The 18,913-nt window shown below is 43.1% G+C and overlaps 1 protein-coding gene across 2 annotated transcripts in view; it reads left to right on the top strand.

Moving 5' to 3' along the window:
- Window positions 1-18,913, top strand: part of OXSR1 (oxidative stress responsive kinase 1) — an 88,099-nt gene that overhangs the window by 19,057 nt on the left and 50,129 nt on the right. The window contains exons 2-3 of one of the 2 annotated variants that reach the window (XM_066550735.1): window positions 95-207; window positions 9,629-9,737. In XM_066550735.1, the coding sequence (XP_066406832.1) occupies window positions 95-207; window positions 9,629-9,737 (222 nt within the window). The remainder of the gene's footprint in view (window positions 1-94; window positions 208-9,628; window positions 9,738-18,913) is intronic. The other variant, XM_066550743.1, reaches the window with a different exon arrangement.

The following is an 18,913-nucleotide window of genomic DNA, read 5'->3' on the forward strand; positions in this document are numbered from 1 at the left end:
CTTTGCTAGCTGGCACTCAGAATTGTGTTGCCTGGCCTCCCTTCCTTCCTGCTGAAGTCCATCAAGTGTTGGTAACTCTCTGTTTTCCCCGCAGGGAGTGGAGCCACTGCCGTGGTCCAGGCAGCTTTCTGCGCTCCGAAGAAGGAGAAGGTGGCCATTAAACGGATCAATCTTGAGAAGTGTCAGACGAGCATGGATGAACTCCTGGTATGCAATCAGAACTGTCTGGGGGGTTGTGTTTCAGTCATTTCTAAGAGGTCTCTTTGCCAAGTGCCTTAAAACCTTTCTTGAAGTGAGGTGGAGGTGAGGGAACTCGACTGACTTCATTAGAGGCAGCTCAGTTGTCCTGGTTATGGGACATGGTACTTAAAATGTTAAAAAGATCAACTGTTGCAAAACTTCAGACTGTTTGTTTAGAGCTCAGCACTTTGTATAATCCCTTTGTTTTGAACTGAGTTAATGTGCAAGTGTGAAGCTCTGCTGTACCCACAAGAGCCCTGAAGTTTGGGGGGGATCCAGAGAACATACTTTCAGAACATTTAAAATTGAAGGAAATGGCTTTGCTTTCTTTTCCTTTCCTGCGGTTCTTTACATTTTTTCCCATTCACCTGTAAAGAGAAAAACTGAATGAATTAGCTGTTGTTCCTAATCTCTTTCTGGTACTGATGCCAGCTAAAGGGATCACTGACATTGCAGGCTGCCATATGGAAATCCCCATAATTCTGAGTTCAGGAAAGGAGACAGAGTCCTTTGGAGCTGCAGTGCTGTAATTTTCTGCTGCTCTGTGTCTCCTTTCTCAAGGTTGTCTCAATGAAAAACTGAATTTTGCAGTAGCTGTGGTAACTGAAATTTCCCTTTTCTCATCTGGCTCCTGTGTTGATGGGTTTGGTTTTCTTCTCTTTGTGTGTGAGCTGGTGCCTCTGTAGTGCAGTGGTTCTCTCATTCACCTCACATCTGGAAGGTCCCTGAATTTAAACAAGGCAGACACAGACATTCCTGTGAACATTGAGGTATCTCCACTAGAATGAGAGAGCTCTCTGGGGCAAAATTTTCCACAGTAAATACTGGCATTATGGAGATGAAGCCTGGTACCATCTTTTCTTCTGAAGCACCTCTCTAGGATTTTTATAATCCTGCCTTGTCTTTCTGACCCCCCTCAACAGTTGCTGTAGTTTACCTCAGGCATTTGTTTTGGTGCTTACAATTAAAAGGTAGAACAGAAACAGAATTTAGGAGTCCTGCTACCTCTGCACTTGTACAATCTTCAGCAAATCACCTGAACCACAGTTCCAGTTTCCATCTAGTATCTAATGGTATTTTTGTTGTTATGGGTATGTGCAAATCTGCCCTGGTTAAGAGGAAAGGCCCCATTCAGGCTGCCAGTGCTCCTGAGGAGGGTTGCGTGTGGGCCTGTGTTCAAATCCTCTTATGGCTCATGCTAGTGTAGGAGTTCAAGATCTCTTCTCACAGTTGGTCTTTTTGTCCTTACACCAACCCTTGGTATCCTTTTCAAGCCTTTTGTGTGGCTTGCCCATACTACCCTGCCTCAGTGGTGTTCCTGACTGCATTGTCAGGATGTAGTAATTGAGACTGGGATTCTTTGAGTAATTGCCAATTCTGACTAAAAACATTAGCTTCAGAAAGAGACACTGCAGAGACTTGATGTGTAATTTTAGATAAGTACTTCGAATTGCACATTTTAAGTCTCTGGCTGACCCATTCCTCACAATGATTTTTCCTGTTATGGGTGGGTCTGCAATGTATTGCTGTTGTCAGCTCTCCAGAGCTTCCACTTTTGTGACTGGATCTGGTGTGGGTCCTTCTCTGGCTTAAGTGTGCAGCTCTGAGTGTTCTTGAATTTAAAAGTTGTGGAGGGGTGGAGGGGCACAAAGATGGGTCTGAGCTGTGGCAGCTTCCAGGAGCAGAGGTTGCTGAGGTAGCTGTGTTGTGTGAAAAAGTGTTTTCCCTGGGTTTGTTCTGAATTTGTCAGTGTCTTGGATCACCAGTGTTGTTTCTCAGTGCAAGAGCCAAAAGAATGGAGGTTTCTGATTTCCCAGCTCTATGTGCTTTACTTCTTTTTATCTTGTTTCCCTATCTGCTTCTACCCTAAAATAAATATTCTCGGGTTTTGCAGTTTTGTAGTCTCCCTTCATGGCAGTTTTCCCAATTAGTTTAATTAACTTTTCTGAGCACCAAAACTTCATATTGCAGGATTGTGCATTCCCCACAAAAAAACTCCAAAGTTAACTGTAGGTGTTTGCAGGTTACAGTTGTTTCAAGAAGCAAATACAAAGAGAAATGTGATCAGTTCACACTGGGGTATGTTATGCCCCTACCTTGCTTTCTCCTCTCCCCCAGTGCAGTTAAAATCACAAACTGGGGCTTTCCTAGGGCTTCTGTTGCTGGGAAGGCATTTGGGCCCAGCAGTCAGCTTATGGTGAACTCTGCTTTGCTGCCTGGGATCAGGAGAATGCTGACATTGGGTTACAGCACTGCCCACTCACTGGGCACTGTGATAGCAAAGGGAAAGTTGTGCTTAAAATATTTTATAATTATTTTTCTACAGTGCCTCACACTCTTAGATTTCTCTGTTGAAGCAAGCTTCCTTATTCCCAGAAGCTGCATAGCCAAGAGGGTAGAACAGTCTCACATTGCTTGGGAGAGGGTAGGGAGACCAGCAAACCATACTGCCATCCTTAAAAAGGTGATTTGGTTCTTGTACAGCTCTTTTAGTGTCTGTGCTGCTTATGGTTTGCACTTGGAGTTCTTGGGATGGAGGAGAAGAGAAAGGTTAATTTGGAGTGGAAAATGCAGAGTAAGTGGCTCTATCACCAGCTGGATGGATGGGTGGCCTTGAGCTTTCTTTAAGCCTAGCAGGTGTCCCAAGGCCAGGAAATCTGGGATCACATCCTTGCTTTGGAGATGCTGTGCTTAGAGTAAGTGCTATGACTTGGCTCATTAAAGGTATTGATCTTGATCCTTTTATCTCATATATATTTGAGCCGTGTGGGTGGTCAGGAATAATCTGCACACTTTGCATATACTATGACATTCCAGATTAATGCACTAAATTTATTTATTGCTGCTATGGAGTATGGAAAATGCAGGAAGGGCCAGCTTTGTTGAATCATGGGCAGGCCAAGTCAAGGGCATTCAGCTCTTCAGCTGAAGTGCTAATTGCTGTAAAGAATACAGACAGCAGAGTAATGCTGTGCAGAGATGTGCCTCCTTCTAACCCAGCTACTGAGTTAGGTGATGTTTGTCAGGAATTTATTTCCATGCCTCATTTTTATCTTTTTTCCTGTACATTTTCAAATGCTCACAGATCTTTCCTAGCCTGCCTGTGGGATTCAGCTGACAGAGAAGTACAATGTAGTTTATGGGGATTCTTGCTCAGGGGTGTGACTGGGTGTGGAGTGCAGGGAGAGCTGGTCAAATATAGTGTTGTCTACAAATGGTCTTACTTTTTGATTTATTGCTGAAGTTCCACTTTTCATTTGTCTTGCAACCCACAGTAGTTAACAACTACACTGGTGTGGGTTTGCAAACAGTCTGCTTGCTCATGTGTTGTATTTCACAGCTGCACACCATTCAGAGCTGTGTGTTTTGCTCTCTTTTCCATTGTGGGATGCTGGTTGCCAATCCTTGAAACAGTGGTGTAACATCTGCCTCACAATAACCATGCTTCCAACCTTTTTTCTTGTATAAGTGTTTTCTTGTTTTAAAAGAATTACTGATCTAAAAGGTCTTAAATCCCCCCTCTGTCCTACAAACTCTACTTCATTTTCATGTAATTGAAGCTGAGTTTTCTTTCATCCAGATGGAGACTTTTTTCTCCATGAGTAGCAGATGACGTGGGTTGTCAGCTTAGCAGTTACCAGGAATGTTGAACAGCAGAGAGGGAAACATAAGCTATGGGATATTTCACATTGGGCTTTCCCAGCCAGGGGGAAATGCTGCCTGTTTATTCCCTAAGATGATTCAACAGGAGACAGGCTCAGGAAAGAGCATGGGAGATGTGGTGTTGCTGTTCCTAGAAAGATTGCAAATTCTTCCTGCTCCAGAGACTGATTGCCCTGGGCCTGACAGGCTGCACACAAGGGGTGAAGGTACCACTCTGTCAGTGCTATGGCCAGAGGGCAGGTAAGGAGGCTGAGGGAACAAATTGAACTGCAGTTCAACAGAAATGTCCTTTAGAATTTCATGGAAATAACCCAGGGGACTTGCTGCCAATAGCATGGAGATCAAACATTGCGTGAAATTAAATAAATCAACCTATAGTTGAGAAGGTTAAATTAGATAGGATTTAAAAAAGGGATTATGAACTCCCCTGGTTTAAATCATAAGCCAACTGTTAACTGCCCAGGCTTAGTCAGAAGTCTACCCTCTGGGCAGATAATTGTGTAACTGCTTTTTATAGGGTTTTTACACCTTCTTTTGAAGACTTGGACAGGATATTGAACTGCCTTTGATCTGATGGAGCACTTCCTACAAGTGGTTTGAGCAGACTATAAGGTTGTTGGGGACAAAGCAGCAGATTGCTGTGGAAGTAGTACAGATGTTTCATCCATGCCTGTCATCTGATGGGAATTGCCATTATAATTCCATTTCCAGGCCTGAGACCTTCATGCTTGCTCCAGGGAAAAGAAGTCCCCAAGTGTCAGTGCCAGGGAATCTGATAAATGACATGTGGTTTCTGCATGGTTATTTGATCTGCTGACTTACAGGTTCCTCACATGTTGGGATTGCAGCTTAAGACCTAAATCTATGCTGGGTACAGCTTGGTTGTATTGTTTATCAAAGCAGCAACAACAGAAGTCTTAATTACTGGACTGGTTTAGGTTTTGTTTTGGGTTTTTTTTTTTGTGTAAAGTTCACTATGAACATCAGAATTAATGGTGGGTGAAATCCTGAACATCCAATGTCTTCCTTCTCTTGGACTGGATGAGCATGAGATGATGCATGTAAAGAATTGCAGAGAGTTTGCAGCTGTCTGTGGGCACTAACCACACTGAAAGCATTGCTGAGCTGTAAGCACTGGGTATTGATCTGAACAGCTGTAAGGATCAGTGATAGGTTAGCTGGGGGTGTGGGTAAAACTGGCTTGCTTGTATCTGTGAGAGGAGGCAGCCACTCACCCATCTGCTTTTTGGCTGAAACCAATTAAAAATGGCCATGGAGGAATTGCTGCAACACAACAGTTCAGGAACACCTGCTTCCTTCAGTACATTTTCACTCATGCTGAAGATTTTGAAAGAAGGAGTGACTGAATGAGGCTGAAGAGTAGCCATTAAAATGGACAACTGCTGAATGACTTGCCATGGCACTATTTTGTTCCCATCACTGAAGATTACTTAATGGATGAACTGGGTTTATCCCTTTCAGAATTGGTTCTTTTCCACTGTTGTTCTAGTGCTAATCTAACCCCTCTTTACTCATGCCAGTTTAGCTCCTGTAGCCACTTAAGGCAAGGAGTTGGACTGGATAATCCAAGGAGTGGGAGCTGAATCAGAATCTCTGATTTTGTGCTTTTCCCTCACTTTCTTAAAAAATGTCTCTTGAGTTAAATTTGATAGAAGAACATGTTTGGGTTTGTTTTTTATTTTTAGTCATGTTGCCACCTCAAAAGGCAAATGAATTATTATTGTCAGTTTTACAACCTTTTAGCTAAACTGTTAAAATTTCTCTTGGAGCAGAATGTGAATGGTTATGGCTGCCTATAGGACTGGAACTCTAAATCCTGCTTTAAAAGGATGAAGAGCAGCTTTAATGCCTTATCTCCCAGCTGAAATCTCATGGTATAAGATCTTTGCCAGCCATAGTTGAAGCATTGGTGTTTTCAAGGGGTGATCCCATCTGACCTGCTTTCATTTCTGCTCCAGCTGTGCTTTCCCTCCCCATTTCTCCTGTGGCTGTGATTCCCCTCAAACAGGGTAGCCACTCTGGCAGCTCTCTGGACTCCTCTGAAGTTGCAAGTAGCCACATGAAAGCACTCTGCTGCTCTGCTATCTCTCTAGAGTTCATGTCAACATGTAGGAAGTAAAACTAAATAAAGCATAATTTTTATCCTGGTATTTGAGAGCAAGTGCCTCTGAAGCAAGCCTCAGGGGCAGATAAACACAGAGTAAAAGGTGGTGATGTGAAAAGAAAATACCATTAAGAAACTTGAGCTGGTAGCTAAACCACAGCCTTACCTGCTCCTATTAATTCAAACTTCAATTGTGTATCACTGGGCAAATAAACCCTCATCCAAAAGAGCTGATCTCCAGAAGTATGTCTGACTTACAGGAGACTAATAGGTTGCTTATGATTCTAGATTATACTTCACTGCACTTTTATGACTGTTTTGCAAGCCTTGAAATGTTTCTTTTATTGCCTGTAGAGGTACTGAAAACATTTGTCAGAACTCTTAATGGAAGCCATGGAGGCATTTAGAGCTAATCCCAGTCTATTTGCTTTTGGTATTTGACAATCCAGATATTTTTAATATCTCGCCCAGGGTGAGCATGTAACCATTTCCAAACCATTGCCTGTGTCTAGACTTGTTTTTGTCGGGAATTCATTCTCCATAGCTGAGCAGAAAGCAGAGGAATTGATGGGAATTGGCAGGAAGGCTGTCTCTCATCACTGGAGCCATGGACTGTGAGGGGTGCTGGGTGGAAGGGCTGCTTATCACCCACTGCATCTGTGGATGGCTTGGGGGTCTGTATCAAGTGACCCATGGCTGTTGGCAGAGGGGGAATAGAAGAACCCAAATAAATTATTACAGAGGTGTGGAAATCACTGAGATTTTTATTTGCAGTCTTCCAATATAGTTTTGATGCTGGGGAAAATATGGGAAGCACAGTTGTAGCTCTCTTATCTGTGGCTAGCAATCTTATCAGGGAGGTGGGAAGAGGAAACCTTTACCTGCTGTGACTTTGTTGTGTTTGAAGAGCAGCAAACTCTCCCAAAAGCTTTGGGAATAGTATTAAAGCTGAGCTTACTACACACAAAAATGGCTCTTTTGCTGCATTTTATCCCTTCCTACTCTGCTTTTGAGCAGAGCTGCCCAGTGATGCTTGAGTGGGATCCCTGCTTTAGCTCCAGCCCTTCAGCTTCTGCATTGGTGCTGCTGCAGCAGGCTGTGGGTGGATGATAGAATTGGCTTGGGTTCAGTTGTGCCAGGAAGCATTTGAACCACAGAGCCCCTGTGATTTGCCACTATCACTTTAAACAGTTGTATGGGTTGAGCTTTCAGGATGTTGGTACCCTCTTTGGGGGACAGCAGGAACCAAGCTTTGATGTAGCCAGTGTGAGATTAGCCTGGAAAACTGCTGAAAATGAAATGGGGGTTTGGGGGTGGGAGGGAAAGTCTGCATGAGTGCTGCTCCTTCTGATTGGTAATAATGTAAAAACACTGAAAATCGTGGGCTGTGATGCAATTAATTATTCAGAGCTGTGCTACACTGTGAGAGAAATGGATTAATCTGCCTGTATTATACATCCACTGGCTGACAGAGGTGTTTATTTGCACAGATCAGGCTTGTGATTATTTATTTTCCCTCTGTATGCTTTGGTGCACATGACAGACTTCAGCTACTTTTTTCAGCTGTGTTTCCCAGCCCAGGGAGCAGATTATGGTAGTGAATGAGAGAGGAAGTTCTTAGAAAATAATAATAAAATGTTAACTGTCATCAAATGCCTGAAAATTTCTGTAGTATGGGGCTGCTTAAATGGCAAAAGTCTAATCTAGGTCTAGGATCTTAAGTAAACTTGGTCCAGACTTTGTCTCACTGGCTCCTGTACTCCAGTAGCATGCACAAATATACATAAAATATGCAATGTTTGTGTACATTTCTCATATTACTCTCTTGATCTCCCAGGGAACTGCTTCAAAATATTTTGTACAGTTTAGTTGAGAAAATACAAAGCCAGCTCCTCTAGATACTTTCTGAGAGTGGTGGATTTGGGGCAGGTCTGGCTGATGGGATGGATTACCAGTCCTTGCTTGCTCCTTTCCACCTTGGTTTCCTCTGGTGCCAATTGATCTTGTGTAGTGTATTTTAATTGTCAGAGAGAACTACAGAGAACCACAGAAAACTCCAAAGCTGCTGATTTATTTCCTTTGTGAAAAATGACTTGACACAAGTGAAAGTTTGCAAGGAAGGGAGCTGGAGCTGTCAGAGTAAGCAAAATATATTGTTTTAGGCTGTATTTATTTTCACAGAGTGTTTTTTAGTCAAGAGTATGCTACATGGAGATGAATAGCTTATTCCTCTTCAAATATCCTTTCCTGTTTAGAAGGATTCTTCTTTAATCTGCTTGTTAAGTTTCCTGGAAAGTTGGTGCCTCTCCTGGGGAAGCAGAAAGAGGAACCAATTGCTTTGGATTCCTCAAAGGCACCTACTCCCTGAAAAGCAGTGCTAAGTGGATAAATCAACATAAGCCTGTTCCTTTGGAGCTGTGATTGCCAGCTCAGGCCTTGCCAAGGGGAAGCAGTGGCTTTACTCTGAGCTCAGCCACAAGCACAGCTTTGTGCAGGAGCTGGAGGAGAATGTGCTGCATTTCTGGGGTGTCCTGGGCACGAGTGAGTTCTTCTCAGAGCTCTTTGTTGTACTTCAGTCCCAGGGAAGTCTTGTGCTTAGAGGGAGGGAAGGATCAGGGGTGAAGGGCCTTGCTCTCCTCCTCCTGTGTGTCCTGTGGAAGAATGCTGCAGTTGAGAGCAGAAGTTCAGGGTGTGAGAGGATGAGTGTCTGGGGTAGGTACAATTTGTCAGGTTGGGGGACTTGGCTGAAGCACAAAGGCTCGGCTGGGTGCGGTGCAGGGTGCCAGGCTTGGCTCAGGGGATGGCTTTTGTCTATGGACAGCCAAGAAACTGTGAGTCTTTCTGTCCAAAGTGGTGATTTGTGCTTGCATAATGAAATCAGTCAATGTTTTCTGTGGTGTTGTTCCCTCCATAACCTGGAAAACCTCAGCTCTGAACCCATAACCAAAACTTAAGACTAAGCACAGTCAAAACTCAAAACAATTTAACATCTGAACATATTTCCTATTGTCCTGGACTGGTAGTAGCTACTGACTTTCTAATCTCAAAGTGATCTCTCTCTTCTTCCAGTGTGACAAAGGATACAGCTGTCCTTTGTGCCTTCACCCTAATTGAGCTAAGCCATCTGCTTTCCTGCTGGGAAGAAACTTTAGGAATAAGAGGCCTTTTTTCCCCAGAGGCCAATATTTCCCTTTCTCATCCAAATGATAGTCTTCAACAGATTAAGCATCTGTTGCATAATGTTTTACTGAAAGGAGAAGTCAGCATGAACTTCCTAGGTCACAAACCAGAGTGAATTTTTGGGAACGTTCTGTTGTAGCTGTGTGCAGGTATTTTGATTGCCACTATTTTGATGTCCTTGCCATGGGTTTTTTGGTTAACTTTTTCTTCCTCTATACAGACAGGAAGAACACCCTAAAATACCTTTTGGCTCTAGTATGGTGCAGCCTGAGTGTTTTAGAGTATTTCTGGATTTTCTACATTTACCTTCTAGGTATCCTTTTTCTTTGCACCCTTGCTGTGTCTTGAGGAAGATAACTTCTGTGCCTGAGGTGTAATTATCACTGTGTCCAACTGCTAATGTTGTATTTTTCTCTACAGAAAGAAATTCAAGCCATGAGTCAGTGCCATCACCCCAACATTGTATCTTACTACACATCGTTTGTGGTGAAAGATGAGCTTTGGCTGGTGATGAAGTTACTTAGTGGAGGTGAGTGGTCCAATTGCTTTACCCTAAAGGCAGCATAAAAAACTGTCCTCCCTCCTTCCCCTCTCCCTTCTTTACCTCTCAAGGTTCCCACCCATGCATTAAGAATTGTAGAATTGTTTAGGTTGGAAAAGGTCTCTAGGATCAGAAAGTCTATTGATTACCCCAGCACTGCCAAGTTTACCACTAACACCCTGTCCCCAAGTGTCACATCCACATGTCTTTTAAACACCTATGGGGACTGGTGACTCCACCACCTCCCAGACAGCCTGTTCCAATGCTGAACAACCCTTTCCATGAAGAAATGTTCCCTAATATGCAATCCAAACCTCCCCTGGTGCAACTCAAGGCAGTTTCCTTTTGTCCTACTGCCTGTTCCTGGGAGCAGAGCTTGACCTCCACCTGGCTGCCCCCTCCTGTCAGGAGCTGTGCAGAGCCACAAGGTCCCCTCTGATCCCACTTTTCTCCAGGCTGAGCCCCTTTCCCAGCTCCCTCAGCCTCTCCTGGTGCTCCAGACCCTTCCCCATCTCTGTTTCCTTCTCTGGGCACCCTCCAGCCCCTCAACGTCTTTCTCGTCATGGGGGGCCCAAAAGTGACTCCAGGATTTGAGGTGTGGCCTCAGCAGTGCTGAGTAGAGGGGACAATCCCTGCCCTGGCCCTGCTGCCACCCTGTTGCTAACCCAGGCCAGGTGCCATTGGCCTTCTTGCTCATCTGGCCACACTCTGGCTCATGTTCAGCCACTGTCACCAGCACCCACCAGGCATCTTTCCAGCCATTCTGTATGAATAATATTTGATGGCAACCCATTCAGCTCAGAAATAGCTTCTCATGTTATGTCCATCAGTAGTAACACCTAACTGGCTTTTGAAAATCACTGCCTGGTTAACACAGAGCCAGGGAAACCTCCCTCTTCTGGATTTATTCTCTCAGACACAGGAGAAACAACTTTTTTTGAGAGGGTGAGTTTGAAAATTTTTGTATCAGTAATGTTTTATTTGAAGTCATAATATTTTCCAGGATCCCTGTTTAATTTATAGTTGACAAGAAATGGACTCAAGTTCTGGATGTTAACACAAAGTGCTGTTGCTAAATCCTGGGCCTGTCTTTAGGAAGACTTCATTTTCCTGGCACTGCAGCAAACAGGAATTGAAAACTAAAAAAAAAAAAACCTATTTTCTTACTTTAGAAAAAAATCCAACCTGGCTTCTCTGTTCTTGGCTTAGTTTTGTGGACTGCAAAATGCCAGGAGATGATGTGGAAAAATCTGGCTAAACCTATTTGCATTTTGCACAAGAGCTCAACAATGACCATAAAACATGTCTCTTTGAAGGTGTTCTTTAGAGAATTTTAGCAGTTCTCTTGGAAGAAATCAAATTCCATGCCAGCTTTAAGTCTGTCTTAAAGGGTTTTTAATGTCTCATGTGCTCATGTGTCACTAAGCAATACCCTCTGTTTTCTTAGAGGGACATGTAACAGGTCATTAGAGATGGGATGACTGTGTGTGTGTGGAAAAGAATCCCCTGCCAGCTTGGAGCAAGCAGTGTTGCTGTGTGTACAGAAAGAGTATCTATGGGAAAGTTTCCACAACATGGGGAAATGGCATTTCAGGGGTGCTGGAGAGGCAGCAGCAATGGCTTTGGCCTTTTCCAGGACTACACAACCCCTGAAGAAAATGTACAGCTGCCTCCATCACTTCACAGCAGTTTTCTGTCACAATCAGGCTCATCCTTGAACCTCCAAATGTTGTCTCTGTTTGTTCTCAATTTTGTGTGGATTTTTTTGGTTTTTTTTGTGTAAAGCTGGGGATAAGTCAGAGCATCATTATCAAGGCAACACAGATGTAACAACTACACTGGAAAAATTCTGGAAAAATAATTATTGCTTCAGAACCAGCCTCTTGCTGGTGTGAATGATGACCTGCTTCTCATTTACTATTCCCTTTGAATGGGCTTTTATGTTCTTCAGCCTGATAATTGACCCTTGTGCAGCTCTGGCATTTAGTGGGGGACTTGCAGTAAAGGAGTGCTAGGAAACTTTCCTGCTTCTCACTCTGTTACATATATTGAAGAGTAGGGTCACTCAGTAGAAGACAGACCAGTAAGAGTGTAATTCTTCCCTCTCCCCAACATTTCTGTGAGTCAGTGTTACATTTTCTCACTTAAGAGGAATCATTTGAAGGCTGGAGGAATTGCTAAAATAAATAGACTTGGAGAATGACCTTTCACTTTCTAAGCAGGAGGATACCTTGTGAGGTATTTTTCAGCTGTTTTCTTCTATGTACCTTTCACTTCATACTTTTTTATATCTGTGCTTCAGGAATCTCGGCTCTCATAGGCAGATTCTACAGCACAGTCTTAAGGATGGGGGAAGAAACTTGTGATTGGAGCTTTCTGACTGAGGAGCTTTTTCATTCACTTTTAATGAGCCTATTTTCAGTTGGTCTTAGGCTGAGTGATTTATGTAACAAGAGACACTTCTAAAACTGCCTCTCATTCCTTCGAGCTTAGTTCTTATCAGTAATAAAGTGGCTCGTTTTGCAGTCATCTGTCATCCAGTGGGAAAAATAATGATCTGGGTTTCTCAACAGGAAAAACCTTTGAGCTGGTTTTTAAACCAGAAAACAAAAGCAAAGAAAAAGCCCCCCCAAAACAAAACCAAAAACAAACAAACAAACACAAGACTGCACCAAAACAGACCCAAAACAGAGCATAGCCTAAGAATTTCATTTTGTTTAGCTGTTTAAAAAGATTTGTACATCCCAATAAGTACATAAGAAATACATTCTAATGTCCATTCTGTATTTTGATCATGGCTTTTATTCATGATAATTTATTCTGGGTAAAGTTCAGAATTTTACTGCCTCTTTTCTGTCAGTGTGTGCTGGTGTGTGATTTCAGGCTGAAACTAGTTTTAATTTCAGCCTCCAAACACTGATCTTATTAATTTGACAAACAGCCCACAAGACAGCCCAATCTGTAATGCAAGCTTTTTTTGTTGTTGCTGTAAGTGCAATTTAATTTATTTTCTGGGTGCAGTCTTTTGTTAAAATCCCAACCTGGTCATACATGCAAGTGTTTTAGAAATGTCTTTAAGGGAAAATACTCTAAATCCACAAATTGCTGTTGTCTAACAGTGCCTTGCTCCTCTGACAGCCAGAGGGTGCACTCAAAGGTCCTTAATTACCTGACTGACACTGTCACTGAAACAGAACTATTTGTCTCCCCAAGTGCTCTGTTGATGGGAGATTTCTATATTTGAAAGTTGTCAGCAGCCAGGAGGTAGCACTGGGGAGCTGATGAGCATCAGAGCCCAGCCAGGCTGGTGGGAGCCACTGCTCAGAGCCCTCTGAGCTGGCAGCCCCGAGCCCAAAGCAGGTGTGGAGTTGCTGATGGCAGAAACGTGGCTGTGATGAGATGCAGCTGGTAGAGACAAGGGGTGCTGCTGTGTGCAGTTACTGTGTGCAGCCTCTTTCAGCTCTGGTGATGTGTCTGTGTCAGGTTTGTCAAGTGCCTGCTCTTTCTGTTCCCTTCATTAGAAGTTGCAGACCCTTTTCTCTAATGCTGGAAGTTCTGTAGGGTTCTAAGCTTAGCAGCATGAACTCGACACCCCAGCCTTTGAGTCCAGTGTTACTCCAGACTAAAATCCAATGGCTATTTCTAGACAGCTGCTGACCTGCTCTTTGCCTCCCTGGCATTCTCCTGTCATGAATTTTACTCGTGCCTTTTTAAAGCCTGCTGAAGCCCAGTCCTGCTCTCAAACTCCTCCTGTGGCTTTTTAGTAGGAAGAGGAGCAGCTGTGCTTTTGTCCTTGTGCTTTTACTGATTGTGACCTGCTTGCTCTTCTAAATTCTCCCTGCTTTTAGCAAGAGCTCTCATTTCACAGGTGACCCATGGCTGTGGATAACTCTATAAAACAGTTGCTCCTATGAAACAGCCGGCCCTGGTGACTTGCCACATCACAAAACAATTTTTTCTGTCCTAGCCTACAGCAGATGAAATCTCCAAAATATTTTTAAACTGTACAAATCCTTTAAATACTGAAACATTTCTAGGCAGGGCTCTTGGATATTCTGCCCTCTTGAAGGCTCCTGATGAAATCTAAGGACATTGCTGTATTGAAATAGTTAAACCTTTTATTTTCCAAAAGTTTTTAAGATTAGCTAATCAACTTCTTACTTCAAGCTTTGATCTGAAGTTCAGAATGCCAGACCAAAAGAGGTAGGCAAATCTTAGTTCTCTACCAGGGAGTTAGAACATCTTGTTCTGCTTCTGCTGTGTTAATCTCTGATCTGGCTCCTCCTAATTCCAACGGAGAGTTATGATCAAAGCATAAACCACAGGTCCTTAGAAATCTTTGTGTTTATGTTGAATTATTTTCTTAGGAGAGAGATATGCTATTTTTAATTTGTCTGGAGGGATTTTGATTTCATTTGTAGAAGCACAACTTAATTTCAAACAGTTAAGGATGGGATAAGTCAGAAGCAGGGGATGGCAGGGATTGTACATGATTGCAGAATGCAATGTGTGTAGGTACATTGCCACTCCTAACTGTAATAAGAAAAGCATGAAAAATTAGTTTGTCTTCAGATTCTCTCCTATAAATGTCTTGATCACAACAGCAATAGGCTGTTTTGCTCCCTTTATTGTATTATCTTGTTTTCTGCCTTAATCTTTCCATATTTCTTCTGCATCCATGCACATGCCCTGGGGGGAAGGAGGCAAGAAGTGGATGTTTCCTTAGCTTTCTCTCTGAGGAGGTTTAACCAGGGTTAATGTCTTTTCCTTTGTTTTGTGTAACTTGTTTCCTTTACTTTGTTACTCTCTGGCTATATCTGTATTCCTCGGTCCCAGAAGTACTGAATCCAAACAGTTCTTCCTTCTTATGCATTTTCTTCATCTGTTTGCCAGAGACTGACAAGGTGCAGATTTAATTCTTGGCTCTAATGACAGCCAGGCTCACTGAAACCACTGGCTAATGCTGAGATGTCTTGAAAGAAGCAGCAGAGAATCTGCCAACTCCCCCTTCTCAAAGGTTCAGCCTGTTCAGCATCAGTGTTTGTCAGGTTTGGGGCAGATTTTGGTTCTCACAAAGTTGTCTGGTGATTCCCCAGCACTGTTTCCCAGCCTGTTTGTGCCAGGCCTCTAAATGGCCAATCAATGCAGGTATTGTTACCTGCTTTTTTTGTTGTTGTTGTTTTTTCCAGGTTGGAAGTTAGAGAATTAAATTTTCCCATTCTGCTTCCCAGACAAAGTTAAACGAGGAGTTTTCTTTGCATTTAACTTAAAGTGTATCTTGGTTCTGTCACTTAAGTTATAATATAACATGCAAGATATGGTTCCCATAGCAACCAGCTCTGTTGTACATTTTTTTGTTCCTCTGGGGGCATGTAAAATTCCAGCTGGAATATTCCTGCATTCATCTATAATCTTGTTCCAAACAAGCTTTCATTTCTGCTCAGGTTTTCATGCCCTTCTCTGCTTCAGAGTGCAGTGTGCTGAAGCCCTAAGCAGTGCCACTGATGAGTGTGGATGTTTTCTTCCTCTGCTGAGGAGCAACGTCAGAAACAGGCTTCCTAAATGCCATTCCACAGGCCTGCTGGTGTAGGTGAGGTCAAGGAATCGTGCTCTGCATTTGGAACAGGAAGCCTCAGTGTTTGTGGTGGTTTGCTGTTGAAAGTGAATCAGTGGAACAATTAGGACTTCTTGCCCCGAGGGTGTGATTACACAGAAGTTGTCTTCAGCAGCAAAGCTGGTGTAAGGAGTTCCGGGCTCTTTGGTCTCCACCCTGCCTGGAAAACTGGATTTCCAGTTACTGACTGCAGTGATCCCATTTTATAGGATGGCTTTGTAAGTGATGCAGGGGCACAACAGTGAGGTGCATGAACCCTGGAACTTTAATCTCATTTTGTCACCATAGATAAACTGGTATCTTTGTTAAATCACACAATTCATGGTGTTGACAGAGTCAGTTTTACTGGATATGTGTGGGGTGCAAGTCAGGATTGCTTTTGCTGGGATCCAGGACTGTCCATTGCAAGTGGGCTGCCTGGTGTCAATATTCAAAACCTGAATATCCTTCTCTTACAAGTAGTTACAGGTTGGGCTCTCTCAGCTGAGGGTAAGTCTGTGTATTGGTTCCTCTCACTCGTGCTGTCCTTAGGAGCTACAGCATTAGCAGCTTTTGGAACAAACTGGGAACTTGTGAGTTTGGGCAGAAAACCACTGCCCTCTCAACTGCTGTACAGTGTGCACTGAGAGCTTACTCTTCACTTAGGAGGTGCATTTCCATGAGCATTGGTGTCAGAGAACACTGAGACACTGGGATGATGAATGACAAGTCATGCTAAATGCTTTATCAGATTGCACAGTATCTCTGTAGGCTTCCTGTTGATGTGCTGCACAGTGTAGATTTGATGGGCAGGAATTTGTTTTAGCTGCATTTTTTCCATATCAATCACTAAATGTTGTCTGCTTTCCTTTGTCTTCTGTTGGGCTTTGAGATCAGTTGCTCATCACCGGCTTTCTTTAAACATCCTTGTTAATGACAGCATTATTTATATTTATGGTTAGACTCTAGTTCTGACCCTTCTCTCTGTGTCTTGTTTTGTCTTTTCTTGGTATGTGGCCCTTCTGGGCTTGGAAGAGCTTTCCAGTCAGCCTCAGCCAAACTTAATTTCTTTTTTATATCTTTCTCTGACTTAGGATTCAACTTCCTGTACTTTGGGTACGTACTTGCTACTTGTGAATTTTTAATGAGAAAAATAAGAGGGAATTGTAGTAATCAAACCTAATACCATGTATAATACACACCAGAGTGCTTCACAGCATTATCTAAAATAGAGGTTTTATTTTAGGGAGGAGTCAAAGGTATTTTTTTCTTTTCTGGAGACATTGTAGTGGATTTGTTTTCTCCTTGAAAATCTTGTAACTGTAAATACAGAGCAAGATACCTCATTTCCAGTGTGAATCTCATCCTCTGGCCACTAGGTTCTGTCTAAAAGTGAGATTGAGGAGTTTGCACATGGAGCACAAATCCATAGTGAAACTGCATTTAAGCAGAGATCCAGCTGAGTCTGGATGTGCTCTCTCTTGCCCAGTTACTCCTGAACTGGTTTGAAGCTGGCTCAGAAGCTGGCAGTCTGTGCAGTCATGCTGGTGTTTCCCAGCAGTGTGGTCAGTTTGTTAAGCACATCCTCTGGTGTGGTTAAGGCCCTGGTTCCAGTTCAGCTGGATTAGTTTTCAGTTAATTTTAGCAGTTATTGTATTGCTGGATTGGGAACAGGCCACTGTGCAGAACAGTCATTTCCCCCTTCAGATTCTGATTCCCTCATCTCTTAGTCCAGTGTAATGGAGGTGGTGTGGGATTTTGTCGGTATCCTGAGACAGTGGAGGCTTTACCCTGGTGAGTGTGTCACACACTAACTGAGACCTCTGGTATCAAATTTGCATGGAATTGCTCAGCCTCATGCTGCTACCAATCCTGGCCTTCCTGCAGGAGGTGTTTTCCTTGACAGTGAAATTCCCTTGACTTCTTTCAAAGCAGCTCCTGCCTTGGCTGTGGGTTTCTCTTTGGGGATTTGGTTATTCTCTTGCTCCATGCCAGGCTTCCTGAGCCAGAATGCTGGAACATTCCACGGAGCAGTGCTGGGAAATGCAGCTTGGCTTTGTTCTGTGTATTCCCTGGTGCTGTGCTTAATGAAGTTGCAGTTGAGTTGTGAGTCAGAACCAACTCCCAAACTTATTGATTTGTGAGTTGGAAAAATCACAGTTTCATGGTGCTGTGGTGCCAGTGGCCAAACCCTGAGCAGACAAAGGGGGATGATCCTAAGAACACTTTTTCCAGCAGAAGGGTGGCTCTTGGATTGCTTCTCAGCTGTTTCCTATGGTGGGCATTTTGCTGATCCCTTTTTGCTGTTCTTCTTTCTGCAGAGGACTGGCAAATTCCCCCACTTCTATGAACATCTCAATGTGAAAGTGGTTTTAAAATAAATGTGCTTTAAAAGTGTCAGGCAGGACTGGGAACAGATATAGCCTGGGTGTGAATCAGCCTTTTCACAACCAGGGCTGGCTCTGTGCATGCCCTCTTGTCTGTCTACCCTCCACCCCCCTTTCAGGGTTAAATACAACCTCTGACTTGGCTAAATAGAGGATTTTTTGACCAAATGAATTTGAGCACCATATGATCTGCCTCCTCATGTTCCCTGAGCCCTTTGCAGGAGAAGGGAAATGTTTGTGAACCAAGTCTGCTAACGGAGTCGTGGGTGGAAAGAGGACAAAATGAGTACGTGAAGAACCACATATTTTCACTGGACTTCTAAAACAAGTGACAGTTTGTTCTCCAGATTAAGGCACATTTCAGAGGAAAAACCTGAACAGTGGATGTGGAGGGGCTTCTTTGTTGGAATATTTTTGATGTCACAGAAATTCTTGTCCAGAATAAGAAGCCTCAAAGTTCATAAGCACATACTCTTTAAATGTGAAAATATGACAGGCTGAAGGCCAGGTGAGTCCTTATGACACACAACAGAAGATGCTTTTCTCAGAGCATAAAGGTGAGATTTCAGTGAAGGGGTCCATCTCCAACATCTGAAATCTTAGCTGTCTTCAGTAAAGATATTCTTGCTCGGATGCAGGAAGTCCAACATATGTCAAAACAACCTGAGTTACATCTGGGTTGTACCTTTGGGTAAGACCCATGTCAAAATTCACTAAACATGAGTGTGTTTCTCTGCTTGGGTGGGGTAAGGGAAGGCTGAACACTGACTATGTTTGCATAAAATGTTGGGGCACTGTTATGTAACTTCGTTTCTGTATTTTTTTTTTCATTTTCCTCTGGGTTTTTTTTCTGTTTTTGTTGTTAGAGTCTTCTGTGTTAAGATTGTGTCATCTGCAAATATCTTGAACTAAACAAAGATTTTTTTTGGTAAGAGGAAGCTGAAGGTGCTGTTCAGGGCAACCAATTTATCTCTCAATTTATTTCCACTGGGTTTACTGGATGTTTTGGTGTCCAGGTGAAGTTGGTGCCAGTGGGCCAGAGAAGATGGAAAGTGAGAAACAGTAGCTCTGCTGGCTGCAGCAAGCTTTTAGATGAGCTCAGCATTTACTGCTTTGCACCAGCTAAAGGACACTGTGCACCCATGTAATTGTTTCCTGGGCAGTTTGAATTGTGCAAAATGAAC

Source organism: Molothrus aeneus, chromosome 1 (assembly GCF_037042795.1).
Source record: "Molothrus aeneus isolate 106 chromosome 1, BPBGC_Maene_1.0, whole genome shotgun sequence".
In the NCBI taxonomy this organism is placed as follows: domain Eukaryota; kingdom Metazoa; phylum Chordata; class Aves; order Passeriformes; family Icteridae; genus Molothrus; species Molothrus aeneus.